Genomic DNA, 19967 nt, shown 5'->3' with positions numbered 1-19967 from the left:
CTGAAATGTTCACAAGGGTTTGAGGATCATGAAAACGTGCCCGAAATTCACATTCCTAACTCTATAGAACTAAGACCTTAGCATATGTGGTAAAATTCTGAGCTATGCCTATAGACTTCAATGGAGCAGTCGCTGCCTCTGCTCTGCATAAAGGGGGATTTTGAGCCCCCCCTCGTGCGATCCGGGTTCCCGGAAGTGGCTCCTGATGAAGTATCTTGCTCCGCCTTAACAATCTTTGTGGATACTTTCCGTTAAAGAAAATTTGGAGCAGTTCACAAAACGAACGTCCAATCAGCGTTGGCTTTGAGGCGGGTTTAGGTGTGACGCAACGAACAACATGACGGCATCCACAGAGATGAGCATAGCTATCGCGCAAGTTTTATTCAAATTAGAAAGTATTACTGGGTAAACTGTGAAGCTATGAGTCTCAGCCATGCAGCTGGGAGGAATGAACGACACAGACATCCTCCACGGCTGATTCCAGTTCATAATGGAGGAATATACTATCTTCAGAAGTGTAGGGCCTACCGTGAAAACTTGATGGGAATTGTCGTTGATTAGGTTCATAAATGGTAAGTTAAAACATCTTAACGTTTGTCACGTTACCTAACTTAATTGTATGTTAAACGGCATTAGAAGAATACTTTGTTCATCTAATTGGTTGATTTGGCCCGTCGATAACCAACAAAGGCGGTGATAGACAGATGGTACATCCAATCAGCTAACCAGTATGTCCGCCCCTTCCCAAAAGTTTTTCAATGAAAAGTTCCCAGATGGATATGCGGAGCAAATCCATCTGGCGGAGTCAGGTTAGGTCTGAGGGAGGTCGAAATAGATCCAGCTGCACCTGTGCTGTGTTGCTGCTCTGCTACTGGAAACCTCACAGGTGAGAGGAGAGTGTAGTTACACAATAACCACCACTAGATGGCAGTATTCACATTGAGACTGCGCTGTGTTGCTGCTCTGCTACTGGAAACCTCACAGGTGAGGAGCATGTAGTTACACAATAACCACCACTAGATGGCAGTATTCATACCGAGACTTTCACAAGCCCCTATAGGAAAGTGACATCCCTAAACATAATTCATACAAATATTATATACAGGTGTGCACAGAATAGGCCTAATACACCAATCAAAAACATAACAAATATATTTTACTTTAATGCATATAGCCAAATAGTCAGCACTGTCACAGTTTGTAGTTTGCGTTCCAACAATGGCCACCAGATGGCCCTCTAAATGAGCTAAATTCTAAAAAGGAGAGACCCTCAGAAATGTCCACATGATTTATTGAACTGATTTTTTTTTTTTTTTTTTTGATGTGCTTGTATAGAGACATGGGCAATGTAGAAATACCAGGATAGTGTAATAAATGACATCTTATTTTAGAGTATACTCAACATAGAACATCAGACAATTCAATTCTGAACTAAATTAAAGTAGCCAGAAGATGATGCCTCACAGGTCAGACATCAGATTGACTGCAGTTACTGTGTGAGTGACTCATGACTGAACCCCACATGTCTCCATCCATCTCTGCATGTGGACTCTTGTTCAGACAGAGACAGTTTCTGCTCTAACTGGGCTGCTCTACTGACACAGAGGCCTTCACTGCTACAATACTCAGAGGAGAGAGTTTACAGCCATTAAAGTATGGAAACACTCTCTCAGTGAAAGTGTGTGTGAGAGTGTGTAGGTGTGTGTTATTATCAGGGTCAGAGAATGACAGCTCTCCTCTGTCCCAGTCCAGCTGCACTCTGATCCTCTGGAGTTTCTGCTGCACTGTGAGGGGAGTGGAGGGCTGTGGTGCAGCACGTGCTCCATATTCACCATCGTTATACCACACAAACCACCGTCCAATCATGGAGGTAAAGTCTCCCTTTCTCTGGAGAGACTCTGTCATCACACCCACACTCCACCGTGTGTTCTCTCCAACCTCCACATCCCAGCAGTGAGTCCCTGAGTTAAAGCCCTCAGAGCCCAGGACACTGGCAGCCTTATCAAATCTCTCTGGGTTATCAGGAAGCTGCTGTCTCACATCACCACGTCTCACACTGGTCAGATCCTCAGACAGGATGAGTTGTTGGTGTGCAGTGTTGGGATCCAGAGTCACAGGAGCTGCAGAGAGAAAGAACACACACATGAGCTGAACACTGAGTGGTGTGTGATGAGGATGTGAATGATGGTCATTATTAATAGTGGTGTTAGCAAGTGTAATGGCAGGAGAAGTAGTAACAGTGAAATGCTCTTTAGTCATCAGGATGAAGGATCACAGCTGTACAGGAGTGTACTCACAGGAGAGGGATGTTAGTGGAAGGGAGGATCATCACTGACCATTCTCATGCATTTATATCCCTCTTCCTCTTTATATCTCTCTTCATCCCTCTATCCATCCATCTCTCTCTTGATGCTTATGATACTGTGTGTGTGTGTGTGTGTGTGTGTCTGTGTCTGTGTCTGTGTGTGTGTCTGTGTTCGCGTGTGGTGTTCTAGTGTGTGTGTGTGTGTGTATGTGTGTGTGTGCTTGAGTGTGTGTGTGTGTGTGTGTGTGTGTGTGTGTGTGTCTGTGTGTGTGTGTTTGCGTGTGGTGTTCTAGTGTGTGTGTGCTTGAGTGTGTGTGTGTGTGTGTGTGTGTATGTGTCTGTGTGTGTCTGTGTGTGCGCGCGTGTGGTGTTCTAGTGTGTGTGTGGTGTTCTGGTGTGTGTGTGTGTGTGTGGTGTGCTAGTGTGTGTGTGAATGTGTGTGTGTGTTGTGTGTGTGTGAAAGAGAGTATGTGTTTGTGGTGTGCTAGTGTGTGTGTGTGTGTGTATGTGTGTGTGTGTGAGTGTGTGTGTGTGTTGTGTGTGTGTGAGAGAGAGTATGCCTGTGTGTGTGTGTGTGTGTGTGTTGTGTGTGTGTGTGAAAGAGTATGCCTGTGTGTGTGTCTGTGTGTGTGTGTGTGTGTGTGTGTGTGTGTGATAAGAGTGCATACTCAACCTCCCCCTCTACCTCTGTGTTTCTATATCACACTATTCTAAGGCATTGATAGAGTGCATACTCAACCTCCCCCTCTACCTCTGTGTTTCTATATCACACTATTCTAAGGCATTGATAGAGTGCATACTCAACCTCCGATGACCTCACAGCCAGTCCCCCCCACTTCTGACACCATGTGTAGCAAACCCGGGTGTCCAGGGTACTAAACCTGCAGACTGACCACAACCCCAGAGCCAGGTTCCTTAGTATGGCAGTCAGACTCAGAGTTCATACTCAACCGTAGTGACGGTGCTCCGTCACAGACAGTTTACATGATGCGACACGCACGCATGCATACACGTATACGTATACGCAGGGTGCGATTTGTAGGGGGGGATGGTGAGGATTTCCCCCCCCTCTGGTTTTCCTATCCCTACCTCTGCTAAATTATTTTTATCCCCGGTGGGGACAACATTTATCCCCCTCTGCCCCTTATATTGATTAATGCTACTTCATATAAGTAAAGCACTGCAATGTGAGAACAGTCTAGTAGGCTAGCCTACATAATAATCTGACATCAGAAACGCACCATCACCGTCAGCACTCATGCTGCTGACAGAGTGGCTGCTTGATAACTTAATTTGGCCTTGATCGTGCAGGAAATTTCAGAATGTCGAGTGTGTAATCCATCATAAATGGCTAGTTTCAAAGGAAAAGTTAGCTGGACAAATGAAAGAAAACGAGAAGGATTCAGTGAAGCATATCGTCATATTTTAGAACCTTCAAAATTCAATATTTTTTGTGATTTTTACGATAACGATAATTAGTCGATATCCTTTAAAAAAATGTTTTGTTAAAGTCTGAGTTACTTTACCGCTAATTATTTATGAATAGCATCATTACAATAATAGGCCTAACAGTTTCCCAAGAGAAAGTCTGAGGCCTCTGAAGTTTCTTTCAAACCTTTACTTAGGATTCACTGTAAAACTAAGCAGACCAACAGAGTACATATCAGTTATTTCCTTCTATGTTTTGATGAGCACTAGCCTTCCAAGAGGCTACCATTCCAAGTTACAGAATAGAAACTAATGCGTTAGCTTATGGCTAATGTATATAAGAAATCCCATAGAGATGCTAACGTTAGCATAATCGGTAAACGTAGATATTTACAGCGAACTTCAGTCCATTTACAAAAGAGTTACTTGAGAATAGTTCTTTGTTTACAACTGACTATTAAAATACTCAAAGGCTAATGTTTTCTCTCCATATAATACAGTGTAGGAAAAAACGTGACTGTCTCATCAATGCTACTTGAACAGATACTTGACAAAAGTAGCGGCATAAAATCCCAAGTAGGCTACTCTCGCTGCACAAAATAAACATTAGGTGTGCGTGGGACAATAGACCTCTCCAGAATAAGTCCCGCCTCCGTAACTTCCGTATCCATCCAACTTCCGGGCGTGGATTGTCTATGGGGAATAACATGGCGTTTCGAAATATCATACCGGTAAAACATCTGTAGGTAGCGAAGTTGATAAAGCTGGTGGGCAGATTGGTCTACACACTTCTGCCATATAGTTTCCACTGGATTTTTTGATTGTCGGTGCCGTTTAAGTAGTATACTATAGACTATACTACTCAAATGGCACCGAAAATAAAAAAAATCCAGTGGAAACTAGATGGCAGAAGTGTGTAGGCCAATCTGCCCACCAGCTTTTTCTACTTTGTCACCTACAGAGTTTGACAGGTACGATCTTTCAAAACGCCATGTTATTTCCCATAGACAATCCACGCCCGGAAGTTGGATGGATACGGATGTTAGAAGGCGGGATATATTCTGGAGAGGTCTATGTTGTGACCCACTAGTGATCACGTGACACTTGCTCTGCTGCAGCCAGGGGCTTCTCCCGCATACACCTCCTGGGAATGAGTCTTCAATGCGTGATTTCGAGTGTTTTTTCCCCATAAGTAATTTAAATACTCGATAATGTCAAATTGCACATCATTAAAACAACAATCACGATATTATCGCAGACGATATATATCGCCCACCCCTAGTAGAAAACTGATGCAACTGAGATGGAGGACAACTGCACGTAGAGTAGAACGTAGGCCTATTGTCTAATGAGGAGATATTTGCTGAATGTCACAAAAAGTGTTACAGAAATTGCTTGGCATCGCTTATTCAATGGCTCTCTACCGAAACACCTGTAGTTTGCTGAGGACGAACGAGAAAGCACTCGTTTGATAAATCAGCCAGTACGCTAGGCCTACTAGACAAATAACTTTCAGAAATAATCTGTAGGCTACTGCAAAAACGAATGTTGGTGGGTATTTAAACTATCTAGCGGGTGTTTTAACAGCTGCAAGAAATAGAAGCTCCATATGGTCTTTATGTTCTGGTTCGTAAATTATTTTCATAAAACTTCAAGTTGCCCTATAACTTTACTCTCCAAACTCTTCACTGCACTGTAGCCGATTAACTGACAGTATGATAGTAGGCTATTTATTTTCTGTAGGCTAATAAACACATTTATTTTTTCAACTTCTGCAATATTACGCACTTGGCTACTGAACGCAAATCAGCAGGAGAGAGAATGCACGTAGCCTACGCAGCGTGTAGCGCAATGTGTAGGCTATTTGGTTACCAACTAACACTGTTAGCCAATTCACTAACTTAAGACTTCAGTGCCATCATATACAACGTTTTTTTACACAACAAATACAGAAAGGATGGAGGCAGCAAAAGTAGAGGAGTCATTTCAGATGGGGCAAGAACAAGGTGAATTTGTATGCTTGTCAAAACATAGTCCTACCCTGCATTATAGAGGAGCTGATCATCATACAGTACCAAGCACACTCGCTGTTTAAAGTCATACACCACGGTACACTAAAACTAAAATGTTACAAAGGTGGCAAAATTAATATCTTATTAGCCATGACATTATAGGCTATGAATTGTTCGTTCGTTCATTTTTTTTTTTTTTTTGGGGGGGGGGGGGGGTACAAACTTATTCAAAATCATCCCCCCCTCTGGTTTTTACACAAATCGCACCCTGCGTATACGTATACACACACACACACACACACACACACACAGAGTCGGTCCCATTTCCATGATTGCAAGATGTGTGTGTTAAAAACAGTAGGCTACTCACTGTACTGAATAATCTCTTGCATCTTCTCCCAGACTCTGAACTTCAGGTTGCCCAGGTGCTTTGCCACATTGATCAGAGCTCCTGAAACACTCTCTGGATCCTGCAGTGTGCACTGGGCTCTGGAATAACATTCAGGAGTCAGTGCTGCTGTGGGTTTGGGTTCAGAACCACAGAGAAGAGAGAGACAGGAGGCAGATCACTCACCTTTCCACTGTGCTCTTGTAGTTCTGGAAAATAACAAAAGAGACATTAGATTAAACATTATTGGTACAAAGGTATTTTTGTACGGTGGACACTAACATCTCATTGATATTTCATAAAAATGGTTCATGATTAATGTTGAGTGTTTTAAACTGAATTGCACAAGTATTTGCGTTTTGTTAGTGACTGACCAGTTGACCAGTTGACACACTGTGAGGTGAACAGGGTTGGGTAGTAACGGATTACATGTAATCTGGATTACGTAATCAGATTACAAAAATCAAGTCTCTCAGCTCTTCCACATGTGTCTTAGACACTCTGCCTACCAATTTCTTCAAAACTGTTTTTCACCTCATAGCAGCGGATGTCCTTCAAATTGTAAATGTATCACTGCTGTCTGGCACTTTTCCTAAGTCACTGAAAACAGCTGTTGTAAAGCCACTTCTCAAGAAGAATAACCTGGATGCCTCCATGCTAACCAATTACAGGCCCATATCCAATCTACCTTTTATTGGCAAAATTATTGAAAAAGTAGTCTTTAATCAATTAACCACCTTCCTAACATCAAATGGGTATTTTGATTACTTTCAGTCTGGTTTTCGGGCAAATCACAGCACTGAAACAGCTCTCATTAAAGTTTCCAATGACATACGCCTCAACACAGATTCAGGTAAAACATCAGTCCTATTGCTACTGGACCTTAGTGCAGCATTTGACACTGTTGATCACAATATTTTACTACACAGACTAGAACACTGGGTTGGATTTACAGGCATAGTTAACAGCTGGCTAAAATCATATCTACAGGAAACTGTACCTCAACACCAACGTCCTTTACCTGTGGTGTTCCCCAGGGGTCAATCTTGGGGCCACTATTATTCAGCCTCTATATGCTCCCACTTGGACAAATCATTCAAAATAATTTGATTTCATATCATAGCTATGCAGATGACACACAAATTTACTTAGCTCTATCACCAAACGACTATGGTCCTCTTGAATCTATGTGTCAGTGTATAGAACAAATCAACACCTGGATGTCTCAAAATTTTCTTCAGCTGAACAAAGAAAAAACTGAAGTAATTATATTTGGTAAAAATGAGGAAAGACTTAGGGTTGCCACTCTCCTTGGCACAAAAGGGTTGAAGGCAAAGGATACTGTTAAAAATCTTGGTGTATTAATTGACAGTGATCTAAATTTCAACAGCCACATGAAAGCGGTAACTAAATAAGCTTTTTACCACCTCAAAAATATTGCCAAACTCAGAGGGCTGATGTCAAAATATGACTTAGAAAAACTCATTCATGCATTTATCTCCAGCAGGGTTGATTACGGCAATGGACTGTTCACAGGCCTTCCTAAAAAGACTATTAAACAGCTTCAGGTGATACAAAATGCAGCAGCTAGGATTCTAACAAAAACTAAAAGAACTGACCACATTACTCCAATTCTTAAGTCCTTGCACTGGCTTCCAGTAAGTCACAGAATTGACTTTAAAGCACTATTGCTTGTTTATAAATCAGTAAATGGAGCAGGACCTAAATACTTGTCAGACATGCTTCAGCAGTACACACCTTCTCGTCCTCTCAGGTCCCAGGTGAAAAACCTGCTAGTAAAACCTACAGTTAGAACTAAACATGGTGAAGCAGCTTTTAGCTGCTATGCGGCTCAGCTGTGGAACCAACTTTCGGATGACATCAAAAAGGCCCCAACTGTAGCCAGTTTTAAATCTAGACTTAAGACCAAACTGTTCTCAGATGCTTTCTGCTAACTGTGCCGAGTTACAAATTCTGAATCTGCCTTGATAATTATTCTACTTTGTCTTTTATTACTTTTTTTTACTACTTTTGCCTTTGTTTTGCTTACTAATTATTCTTTATTTTTAAATGATTTTACCTTGTTTTATGTTTTCTTTTTATTATGATCTTTACCTTTTAACTATTCTTTGACTATATTGCCCTTCTATGCTTTTATTTGTTATTATTGTTTGGTTTTGTTTATGTAAAGCACATTGAATGACCTCTGTGTATGAAATGCGCTATATAAATAAACTTGACTTGACTTGACTTGACAAGTAACTATAATCAGCCCAGATTACAATAAAAAAATTGTGTAATCAGATTACAGTTACATTGTTGGGGATTACCTGATTACATTTTATCATGCAAGCAATGCAACTTTTTAATGATAGCCTAGTTATCTTTTAATTCGACAAGCTTCGGGCTTGCCGGTTCGATCCCCGACCAGTAGAAAAAATGTGGACGGGGGAAGTGGTTGAGCACTGCTGTCCCATGCCCACATCCCATGACTGAGGTGCTCTTGAGTAAGGCACCTAAACCCTCATTGATCCCCGAGCGCCATTGTAGCAGACAGCTCACTGCTCCGGGTTGGTGTGTGCTTCACCTCACTGTGTGCTCATTGTGTGCTTCACCTGTGTTCACTGTGCTTCACTAATTCGCGGATTGGGAGACCAAATTTCCCTCACGGGATCAAAAGAGTATCTATACTTACTTACTAACTTATTTACTATTGGGGCAGGTCTCTCGGCATACTGCCTGATCTTTTCCCCCTAATCTTAATGTAGCCTTGTTTTAGTGTTACCATTTACTTTGAGAAAGTCACCAGGTCCCCCTGGTTGAAAAACATCCCAAAGGAATAATTTTCTCACCCCCACAATTGAAATGGACATGGTGTCATTCAATCTCAGGCCATGTCCCTGGGTCAAAAAAATCCAGCGAAAGCTAAATTCATTGTCCAGGTGTGCCCTTATAAAGGTTAAGCTGAGTTGTGCATGTTTTGGAGAATAGTGATCCATGATCACATCCATGATGACTACTGTAAGTGATCAATTTTGGGGAAAATTTCTACCACCAAAATACCAGTAATAATCTAAAAGTAATCCTAAAGTAATCAGATTACGTTACATGTTTTTGGTAATCCTGATAACGTTACTGATTACAAAAATTGCCATGTAATTTGTAGTTAGTAATGGATTACATTTCAAAGTAATCTGACCCAACCCTGGAGGTGAAGCACACACTAATCCCGGCGCAGTGAGCTGCCTGCTACAACAGCAGCACTGAGGCAGTGAGGGGTTAGGTGCCTTGCTCAAGGGCACTTCAGCCGTGGCCTACCGGTCGGGGTTCGAACCGGCAGTCCCTCCGGTAGTTAGTCCCTCCGGTAGCTCCTCGAGCGCCGCTGTTGTTGCAGGCAGCTCACTGCGGCGGGATTAGTGTGTGCTTCACCTCACTGTGTGTTCACTGTGTGCTGAGTGTGTTTCACTAATTCACATATTGGGATAAATGCAGAGACCAAATTTCCCTCACGGGATCAAAAGAGTATATATACTATACTTAACCCCACCTGCATTCATAACCAATCTGCATCACCCACCACCCCACCTGCATCCATAACCAATTTGCATCACCCACAACCCCACCTGCATTCATAACCAATCTGCATCACCCACAACCCCCCCTGCATTCATAACTATTTTGCATCACCCACAACCCCACCTGCATTCATAACCAATCTGCATCACCCACAACCCCACCTGCATTCATAACTAATTTGCATCACCCACAACCCCACCTGCATTTATAACCAATCTGCAGGGGCGCACCTACCCTGGGGGGTATGCAACAACAATATTGGCGCCCCCCCCCCCCCCCCCCCCAAAAAAAAAGTTTGGTTACTAAGACCATAACTTTAGTTTTAAAACAGTTTGAGTTCAATAATGAATAAATAGAATAAATATGAAGTAGCAAGAACAAGAAGCTGAGTTTACATGATGATATGTATTTCTTTTTCATTCTCTTTTTGGTCTGCTTGAAAGTGCAGGTATTCTAAAATACTTTTATTGTGGTATAGTCATCTCCTAGGTGACGGGTTTGTTTTTCACTCTCGAGACTCCACTTGAATGAAATTGATTAGACGTTACTGATAATCCTCTTAAGAAAATTAATACTAACTTTATCTAACTCTAATCTAACCTTTTCTAAATCTATTGATCGTATTGAATCATCTTACCTTTCCTTATACCTATTTTTCTACTGATTGTTGAAGACCTGTGTTGTTTGAACCTCGAACTCCGGTGAGTTAAAATATTTCGCTAGCATTCTGCTAGCGAGTGATTAGCACCGTTAGCTGATAGTACATTCAAGTCAATAGGATGATTAGCATGCTAGAAAACTGAGCTAACTAATTAAAAACCAATCGGAGATGCTTTTACTTTATTGTTCTTTTAAGTGCTGCTATTGTAATAATATTGTCTTTAAGTATGTTTTTGAGTAATAGAGAAGTTGTTAATGAATATATTGAATTACATGATTTTAAATATATGATAGTTGGTAGTAACGAACTCCTAAGAGATAGGAGACGTTAATATTAGAATGTTTAGAGGAGCGCGCACAGTAGTAGCCTGTGTGTGTGTGTGTGAGTGAGAACGGCACCTCTTCTCTCTCATTACCAGCGACGCTAACGTCGTAGTTTGTGCCTAGCCAAGTTAATAGGACTTAATTGAATTGGAATTGTAGTTCAATTGGAATTTAATGATATCTTACGACTTTGATATTGAATATATATCCTCAATTGTATTCTCAAACTGCTGTATGCAGATTGGTTTTTTATGTACACTGGAACACTGGATGGCGAGTCAGTCCCCTTGGATCGATTGAACTGTTCTACCCTTTCATAATGGATAACCAACCTCTTGAACTGCCCTTTCATACTGGATAACCAACTGGATAACCAACCCCTTGAACTGCCCTTTCATACTGGATAACCAACCCCTTGGATCTGTTCCCTGGATACAGATAAGCCTTCACACATACACTGACACTGTACACTCACACCACCTTACCCGGGTATTTCTTTTCTTTTGGACATTTGAGTTTTTTACTATTGATTTGATACTTTGCATTTTTAAGAGCTCTTTTATTATTTTATAGGGTTTTGTATTTATTTACTATTTATTTTCTATTTGCTAATATTTCCTCTTCTTTTCTCATAGAGAAAAGATATTCTTGCATTTAATAAACCTGCATTATTTATTTATAACATTTTACATACTGGTGTCCTTGTCAATTTACTCCCCCCTTAATGCCGAACCTAGAACTGGCCTAAACTTAACAGTAACCCATAGAAGCACCTCCTTTTACTTTAGAGTACATTTTTTATTAAGTAGAGTAGAGGGGTGCTACAAAAGCAAAACAAAAGACCAATAATTTACACTATTACTGTGTATTAGTGTCTATTGAATATGTTTTTAAAGAAATGCTGCCAATTTGATGTTTAACTTAATGTTATACTTGATAAGTATTGATAAATGGTGCATCACTTTAAGAGAGTCTAAACGGTTTTCATAATGTCCTTTTGCTAGCTATTGCTCACAATGGATAAGGCTGATAGGCACTCTAGCCTTGTTTGTTTGCACCACATTGACAACACAATATTAAGTTATTACAAGGAGCCTTCATTGTTAGGATATGGAAACATGTAATGAGTTGCTGCTAGCATGACATTTCTGTTTGCAGTTGGCCATTAAAAGTGCAGTATGAGCATGGTAGCCACCTAGCTATCTGAATGGAATAGGCTATGTTTCAATCGGCATTATGCTTAACAAACGCTAGTTAGTCTGTTAACATTTATATTTGCAAGCCTCCAAGTACAGACGTCATCACTTTAAATCCTACCTGTTGCCTTTCACCGTCCACTTATTTAACTGCTGTTGCATCCCTTCACATGCCATCTCCTTTTCCCTCTTTCTTTTTCTATTTTTAGTCGTCAACAGCTTTTTTTTGCTGTATCCATCTTTTTCCATAGACGGCAACTCACTACTCGTAGGCCTATCTGCTCGCCCAGCGCTCACGGCGCCCCCACTCCCTCTTCTATGTCAAAATTATATGATGGAATCTTATGAGATAGGGCGCCTACTCTAGCCTGTTAGTCCTCTAAAATGTTATAGAACATTGATAAAATGTTGAAATGATTTAGAAACGGACAACAGTAGCTACATATAGAAAATACCAAATATATATATATATATATATATATATATACAGTGTTGGGCAAGTTACTTCAAAATCGTAATGTACTATGCATTACTTATTACTGTCATTTAAAAGTAATTTGTTACATTATAATATTACTGTCTCTGAATTGTAAGGCATTACACTACTATTGCATTACTTTTAAGTTACTTTCACCAAAATATCTAGAAATATGGATTTGCCATTCTAAATGCAGTTTATTACGCTCAATGCAGCTTGCTCTTCCAATGGAGGGAGATGTGGTATAGCATAATGACTGAGCTAGGCTTAAGGCAACAGTAGAATGCAATAGGCGCAGTGCTCATAATGCAATACAAGGGACAATCATAGTCAGAATGTTAAAAACTGACAAAAGGTCAAAGTCTGGTAAATTGTGATAGAAAAACTGTAACTTTAAGGCCTAAGCCTACTCATTAAAACCAATAGAGAGCCTACTATATTGTAAATCAAAGCTTAAAGGAACCGTATGTAAGATTGTGGCCAAAACGGGTACTACAATCACTTTCAAATTACTGTAGAGCGGTGTATCCCCTTCCCCTCCCCTCTGACTGGCAGAGTTGGCAACCGGATGACGAAACACTACTGACTTTGTGATTAGTAGATAGGTGGAGGGTGGCGCATTAGGCCAAAACACAACATGACAACATCAACATCAGTTGAGGGCTGCAACTTCACTTTTTAAATGAGAATATCCTGGCCAGACTACTGTTGTCAGTGATATAAGTATTTGAAATGAACATGATTTCTTAATGTCTATAGTGACATATCAGGGCAATTTTATGATTAATTGAAATACAATTTTTACATACGGTTCCTTTAATAAAGACATGTCAAGATGGTGGCCTGCTGGCCATTTCGGTGCCCTAAGTGAGTGGCTTTGAGTGAGTGACATTTAAATGATAACTCAAACACCTAAAGTAAAATAAAAGGCCTATTATTTACAGACCATTACTGTGTATTTTAAACATTAATTTCTGAAGAAATGCTGTTTTACTTATAAATGGTGCACTGTCACTTTAAGAGCATTGATCTTTACGTTGTCATAATGCCCTTTTGCCAGCTCTTGTTTACAAGCCTTATTTGTTTGAAATATGCACAATGTTAAGTTGTTTTAAGCAACCTTCATTGCTTTGGAAATGGAAGTATGCAATGACATGTTGCTTCACATTTCGTTTTGCGAATACAAGTGAATTATGAGCCTGGTATCCACCTAGCTATCTGAATGGAATGCGTTTCAGTCGACTCAGCATATCATGTGCTTCATGTAGCCTAAATGCTTGGAAAACGAATGATTGAAGACCCACCAATTCTAGTACTACGTGGTGATTGAGAGAACCCAAAAGGTATCAAACTTGCATGTAACATCGTGTTAGTGCATTTTGACATTGTAAACGTTATTGATGAAGAGTGAAACGCAGTTTGCAGTAAAGCTACTATTCATTGGTTACATTTGGGTGCCCCCTCTGTCCTTTGGTGACCAACGCAAAGTGCGTGATGCGCGTGGTGGGAGCGGTGGCACTGCCAGGCTACACAATCTTTTTCTGCATTTCTATCCCTTTATCAATTTAAGTTCACAGCACAAAGCTGACATGCACAACAGCATAGTTTGTGTTTTATCAAGAATAAAAAAAGATTAGCGTGGCACTACTTTAGATGTTTACTTGTGCTATTTCGCGAGCTGAGAGATCTTTCGGTTTCGCACACAAAGTGCACTAACTATTATGTTCTTCATAGCCTTGTCTCTGACAAGCTGAAAATAATGAGCGTAGGCTTATGTCATCCCGCAAATAGAGTCCGCCTGCGAGTCTGCTGCAGCCACAGTCATATTCAACCAGTATCAGGAGATAACGTTCTACTATTATATTTTGCGCGGATTTTTTCTCCTCTGTTGTTCTCGCGTGGTGTTTGCGAATATGTATCAAAACAAAACAAGCGCTTAATTTTGGGTTAAACTGCATTGTAACGCGCGTTACTGAAGTTTGTACCGAGTAAATATTACCCGATTTTTTTTTTGTAATGCCTTACATTACCGCGTTACCGCAAACAGCAATATATTACAGTAATTACATTACTTTTGTAACGCATTACTCCCAACACTGTATATATATATATATATATATATATATACACAGTGTATATATTACCATCGCTTTGGCGCCCCAATGCGCCGCATATAGCGCATACCCACTTTTTGCGCCACTGCCAATCTGCATCACCCACAACCCCACCTGCATTCATAACCAATCTGCATCACCCACAACCCCACCTGCATTCATAACCATCTGCTGAAATGCTGGAGTGTTTCAAATACCTCAGACTCACCCTGGACAATAAACTAATGAACACACCCTGACACCACTGACATCCATAAATGCTGCCAACAGAGACTGTCTGTTGTCCCTAAACTCAAAGTCCTTTCTGTTGCCCCCCGTCACCTGCTACTGCTGTACCAGATCATATCCAACCCATTCTACTCTACTGCTCTTCTCCCATCTTAGTGTGTTCCTACTCTCCTCTCTAGAATCATCTCACATCATATCAACAGCACACTCAATCTGAGACCACTGACACAAACCCGGCAGAATGAGACCAAAGATGACAAAGATGTGCTATTGTTAATTGTTAATCACTGGACTTAGAGTTAGAGATCTAACACCCTTACAGCCAGATGTGCTATTGTTAAATTATCACTGGACTTAGAGTTAGACATCTAACACCCTTACAGAGAGTGGATGGTTCATACCTGCAGGAATGTGATGTCATCAGCTCCCATCTCCTCTTCTATGGCTCTGATGGTGTCTGAAAGAGATGAGATCTCTCTGCTCATCTTCTCAATCTTTTTCTTCATCATCTGACTCTTCTGCTCCTCTTCCTCCCTCATTGCAGCTATCCTGGCTGCTTCCTCATCTTGTAGAAACTGGTGAAGCTCCAAAAACACCTTTTTGATCTGCCTCTCTGTGGTCTGGCTTTGAGTCTAAATAAGATTACATGACAAAATCATTAATTCAATTTAACTATAGGCAGATGTTTCAGTTACGTTGAAATGATCCTTAACTTTAAATAATTTACTGATAACATAATTAGACAATGATGCTTCTTTATTAGATGATGTTGCATTTCTCACCTTAACATGAGCTGCCGTTTGGTCACAGATGAGTTTGACTTCTTTAAAGGTCTTCAGTTTCTTCTGTAAGGGCTGCAGTTTGATCTTGAGCTCTTCCTGGAAAGAATGAACAACACTACTTTAGACTTGCCTACACCACACTAGGCACTGCTTCATTTTAGTCTGGGAGTGGGGGTGGTGTGTATGTGTGTGTGTGTGTGTGTGGGGGGGGGGGGGTATGCAGATACTGTATATTGCATAGTTGAGAGACATGGAATCAACATGGGGCTACCACAAAGTGTACTCTAGTCTAGATAAAGTAGACACTGTACGATGTAACATGGAGGCTACCACTAAGTGTACTCTAGATGAAGTAGATACTGATGTAACATGAAGGCTACCACTAAGTGTACTCTAGATGAAGTAGATACTGATGTAACATGGAGGCTACCACTAAGTGTACTCTAGATGAAGTAGATACTGATGTAACATGGAGGCTACCACTAAGTGTACTCTAGATGATACTGCATGATGTAACATGGAGGCTACCACTAAGTGTACTCTAGATGAGATACTGCACAAGTGAAGAGACCCATAATAAAGATATTGGCAGAGGATAAATGGAGAAATTTACATATTTTCCTATAAAATGTTGGTACACAATTTCACTATTAAACCATCATCATCACTTTGTTGGTATTGACTATGACTATAAGAGTCATTCAGAGTGGAAGTGGTGATTTGGAGGGATTTGAGGGCTTCCTTAAGTTTGCTGCTGTATTCTCAGTGAGAGTCAGAGTGGGAGTGTTGAGCACAGAGGAACCAGCCCACAGGGGAAAAGCCCACAACGCCCAACACACAAAAGAGCAGACACCGCCATCTACTGTTATATTAAAGGAACTGCAGTACCAGTAGCCATGAATCATCCACACTGGATAGGCTCACTGTATTACTTTATGTCCAGGGTAAATATCAAGATTTGTTGTTGTTAATCTAGAGTACTACAGTACAGTATCATATATCAGAGTAAGATCCTTACCTTACGGTCAAGTGCTGCTTCATCTATTGGGCTGAAGTTGTGATTTTTATGTTTCCTAGAGTCTCGACACACCACACACACAGGCTGTTTATCCTCCAGACAGAAGAGCTTGAGTTTCTCACTGTGCAGACTGCAGAGCACCTCAGACCCTGCTGAAGCTCTCTGACTTCCCTCCTGTAAGAAGGTCTCACAAAGGTTCCTTAACGCCATGTTAGTAGGATATAAATCCTTTGAGCACTTTCTCCTGCAGTAGGGACATTCTCTGTGTCCTTTGCTCTCCCAGAACTGCTGCAGACAGACTTTACACACACTATGAGCACAGGTCAAAATTAGGGGATCCTTGTAGATATCACAGCACACAGCACAAGTGAGATCCTCTTCAATTTTAGAAGCCATTTTGTCTTTACATTAAACTCTCTCCTCTCTGAATGCAGGTTTACTCTCACTGTCAGCAGTTTCAAGTCAGTTTCTCTGAAGAATTCTTCTCACCACAAGAAGTTCAGCCTCACAAGTTTCCTGTTTTACCCAAATTATTATCCGTATTGGTCTAAACACTGTATTTTATGATTCTGGATTCTAATAAAAGTGTCCCACAGCCCTTGTAGCAAGGAACAGACAACCAACCTGTCCCACAACTTTGTTTCCTCCTCTGGAACAGGGTTCCGATTGGTCAGCCTTACTTGCCAGACTAGTTCCCTGAGTTCCACTGACGTTCAGGCTAAAATTCCATTTGTGGGTGTGAACTGTACCTGCCACGTATATCTTCATCACATCACATTTATCACATTGGTATTCTATCACATTTATCACCTTGTTTTTCTCATTACTCTAAGGATATTATAAAAGTATTCCTCATGAGAGCGTCTAGTGGGGATACTACACAGACCTCGCCACACCTCTAGCAGATCTAAGGAACTGGGCATGGAGGCACATTTCCTGGTCTAATTTATGACTCTCTTAATGGCCGATACTCATTCATATGTAGCATGATATAAGATAGCAGATTTCTGGCCACAAATATTATATTTATTTGAGGTGTACATGACTCCATTAGAGAGCATGCTAATGTGTTCTGATGTTCTGTGTACTGATCTTGTGTGGTTGATGTTCACACAGACCATATAACAAAGAGATTTGGATCAAAGTTCAGACACACACACACACACACACACACACACACACACACACACACCGAGTTTGCGGTTCATTTGCATTATTAATATAACATCGTATTTTGTCATTTTTGGCGAAGACATACATTCTGTTAGGGATTTTGAACATATTAAACATTCTCTAACCATCGTGATTTCGAATTGGTGCAGTTTTCAGCACAAAAACTCATTTTATTATTTTCATGGAGAGCACTGCTCTATGCTGTTCTATGGAGAGCACTGCTCTATGCTGTTCTATGGTGCTTTCTGCCTCTTAGTTGCGCACGCATGTTTTCGTGACGTTGCATAGAAATCCATGTATAGTTATGAGTGCATAAAACGATGATGAGAATACATTGACATTGTAAAGGTTTAATAATAAAGTTAAATTGTTCTCTAAGATGCCCAAACTTAAAATGTCTGGACTGTGTGATATTTTAAAGAGAGAGCATGAAAAGAAACACGAAAATATACATAAAATATACACATACATACACATTTTATAAAATACTTTCATAAAAAAAAACACATGCCAGGGAGACATTGTCCCTTTCTTTTTATGTAAAATTAAGCAGTTTTTTTTTTTTTTTACAGTGTATACCTTTTGAGGAAGACCATGGTTAATGACCATGGTAATGCTAGGGTTTAACTGCAGTGAAACTAGAATAAAACTATAGTGATAAACCATGAATTCTCCCTACTGACATCTGCAGCTGAAGCCTTGTTAACATAGTTTGTACGGTGTCACTCTCATAATCTGAAGGTCGTGAGTTTCATCCTCACACGGGGCACGATGCTTTTATTATCAACTAGTGATAAACCATGGTTACCATGGTTACCCCAAAAAACATAGTAAAACCATGGTTAATTTTTGTAAGGGAGTGTATATTATGAATAAACACATCATTATTGTATTATGTTTATATGTCCATAAATTATCTCTTAATGTAATTCTGATGATCAGAGTTGTTGTATTCAGTAGTGTGGTTTAATGTGTCTGTGAAAGCTCTTCCTCTTTTTGTTTATTCATCTCCCTCATCAAGTTTGTCTTCAGTAGTCCAAAACTTACTGCTGTAAATTAGACCTTTAATCTTATAAAGACAGAGACACCAATGACACAATACATTTACATCTCATCAGAACGACTCTTTATTTCATGTGCATGATGATCAGAGTTCAGTGGTGCAGGAGTTTGTGTTTACTGCAGTGCTCTCAGTCTCTATAGTGCTGTTTAATCTCCAGCATTTCTGACCTCAGATCAGACAGGAGCAGAATTAGCTGCACCTGTGCTGTGTTGCTGTAGCCTAGAAATCTAGACGCGCCCCTAGCGGCAGCGAATTACATTTGCTGCCAGGGCTAGTCTAGCAACTCTCCGTTGGCTTGTGAGCTCCAGAAATCGAAACTTAATCAGGCCAATGAAATCGTGTATAGAGTCGTTAGGTGGGCTTAACATAATGATTGATGGCAGAGTTGCAACGGTTTGGCTTGAATTCCCTGCTACTTGAAAACAAATAAGATGGATGTTGCTGCTGGCGAACAGTGTGACACGAGTTAAGCTTTTATTAAGTTGGCAAACGTTTGAACTAGCCAACTAGCTCCGCTGGTGAAACGCATGGGACTCATAGCGCTGCCGCTGTCCTATTGCGTGCAGAGGGAATTTGAAAGACAACTGATTATCCTGCCCCTCGGACTGAGCACTGCGAACGGTGAGTGTCCAGACCCTACATTTTAATGTGGGTCTGGCTCGTCAGGCTAGTGTTGCTGCTCTGCTACTGGGAACCTCACAGGTGAGAGAGGAGAGTGTAGTTACACAACAATCACCACTAGATGGCAGAGGCTTTCATCTCTCAGTGACATCTTTAATTAAATGTAACTCATATGAAATTATTTACAAGTGTGCACAGCACAGTTGTTACATATACATTACCAATTTGCAAATAATTAAAATTAAAATACAATTTTATTTTAATGTATATAGCCAAACGTCACTGTTGCAATGTGTATACAGTGTTCATTGTCTTCCAACAATGGCCACCAAATTACCCTCTAATTGAGCTAAGTTCTAAAAAGCAGAAATGTCCACATAATTTACTGAACTGATATTTTGATGTGCTTGTGGCAGTGTGGTCAAAATTAATCCAAGACAAATGGTGTGAGACTGCAGCTTTATTCACGACGCCGGGAGCATGTTACCCACATGAAATGTCAAAGTAACAAGCCCCCACATCTGTGGGTGAAGCCAACTCTTATACCCTTAACACACCAGTGATCACCTAACCATGTTTTTTTAACAGAGATAAGAAATGT

At 40.5% G+C, this 19967-nt stretch overlaps 1 protein-coding gene across 1 annotated transcript; it reads right to left on the bottom strand.

Annotated features, from left to right (window-relative positions):
• Window positions 1-843: 843 nt before the first annotated feature.
• LOC143100188 (zinc-binding protein A33-like) lies at window positions 844-17147 on the bottom strand. The gene is made up of 6 exons (XM_076263159.1): window positions 16510-17147; window positions 15492-15587; window positions 15111-15341; window positions 6320-6342; window positions 6116-6234; window positions 844-2120 (listed from the first exon to the last, which is right to left on the bottom strand). Exons 1-6 carry the CDS (start codon window positions 16903-16905, stop codon window positions 1579-1581), a joined length of 1407 nt encoding a protein of 468 aa, XP_076119274.1. The 5' UTR covers window positions 16906-17147; the 3' UTR covers window positions 844-1578.
• Window positions 17148-19967: the final 2820 nt, after the last annotated feature.

The sequence above is a fragment of the Alosa pseudoharengus genome, unplaced genomic scaffold (genome assembly GCF_046254945.1).
Source record: "Alosa pseudoharengus isolate Yale_2024_CS ecotype anadromous, Long Island Sound unplaced genomic scaffold, YU_APseudo_1.1 YU_APseudo_1.1_scf_3, whole genome shotgun sequence".
Classification (NCBI taxonomy): domain Eukaryota; kingdom Metazoa; phylum Chordata; class Actinopteri; order Clupeiformes; family Clupeidae; genus Alosa; species Alosa pseudoharengus.
The sequence above is the reverse complement of the archived record's forward strand: the minus strand, read 5'-3'. Positions and strand labels throughout refer to the sequence as shown.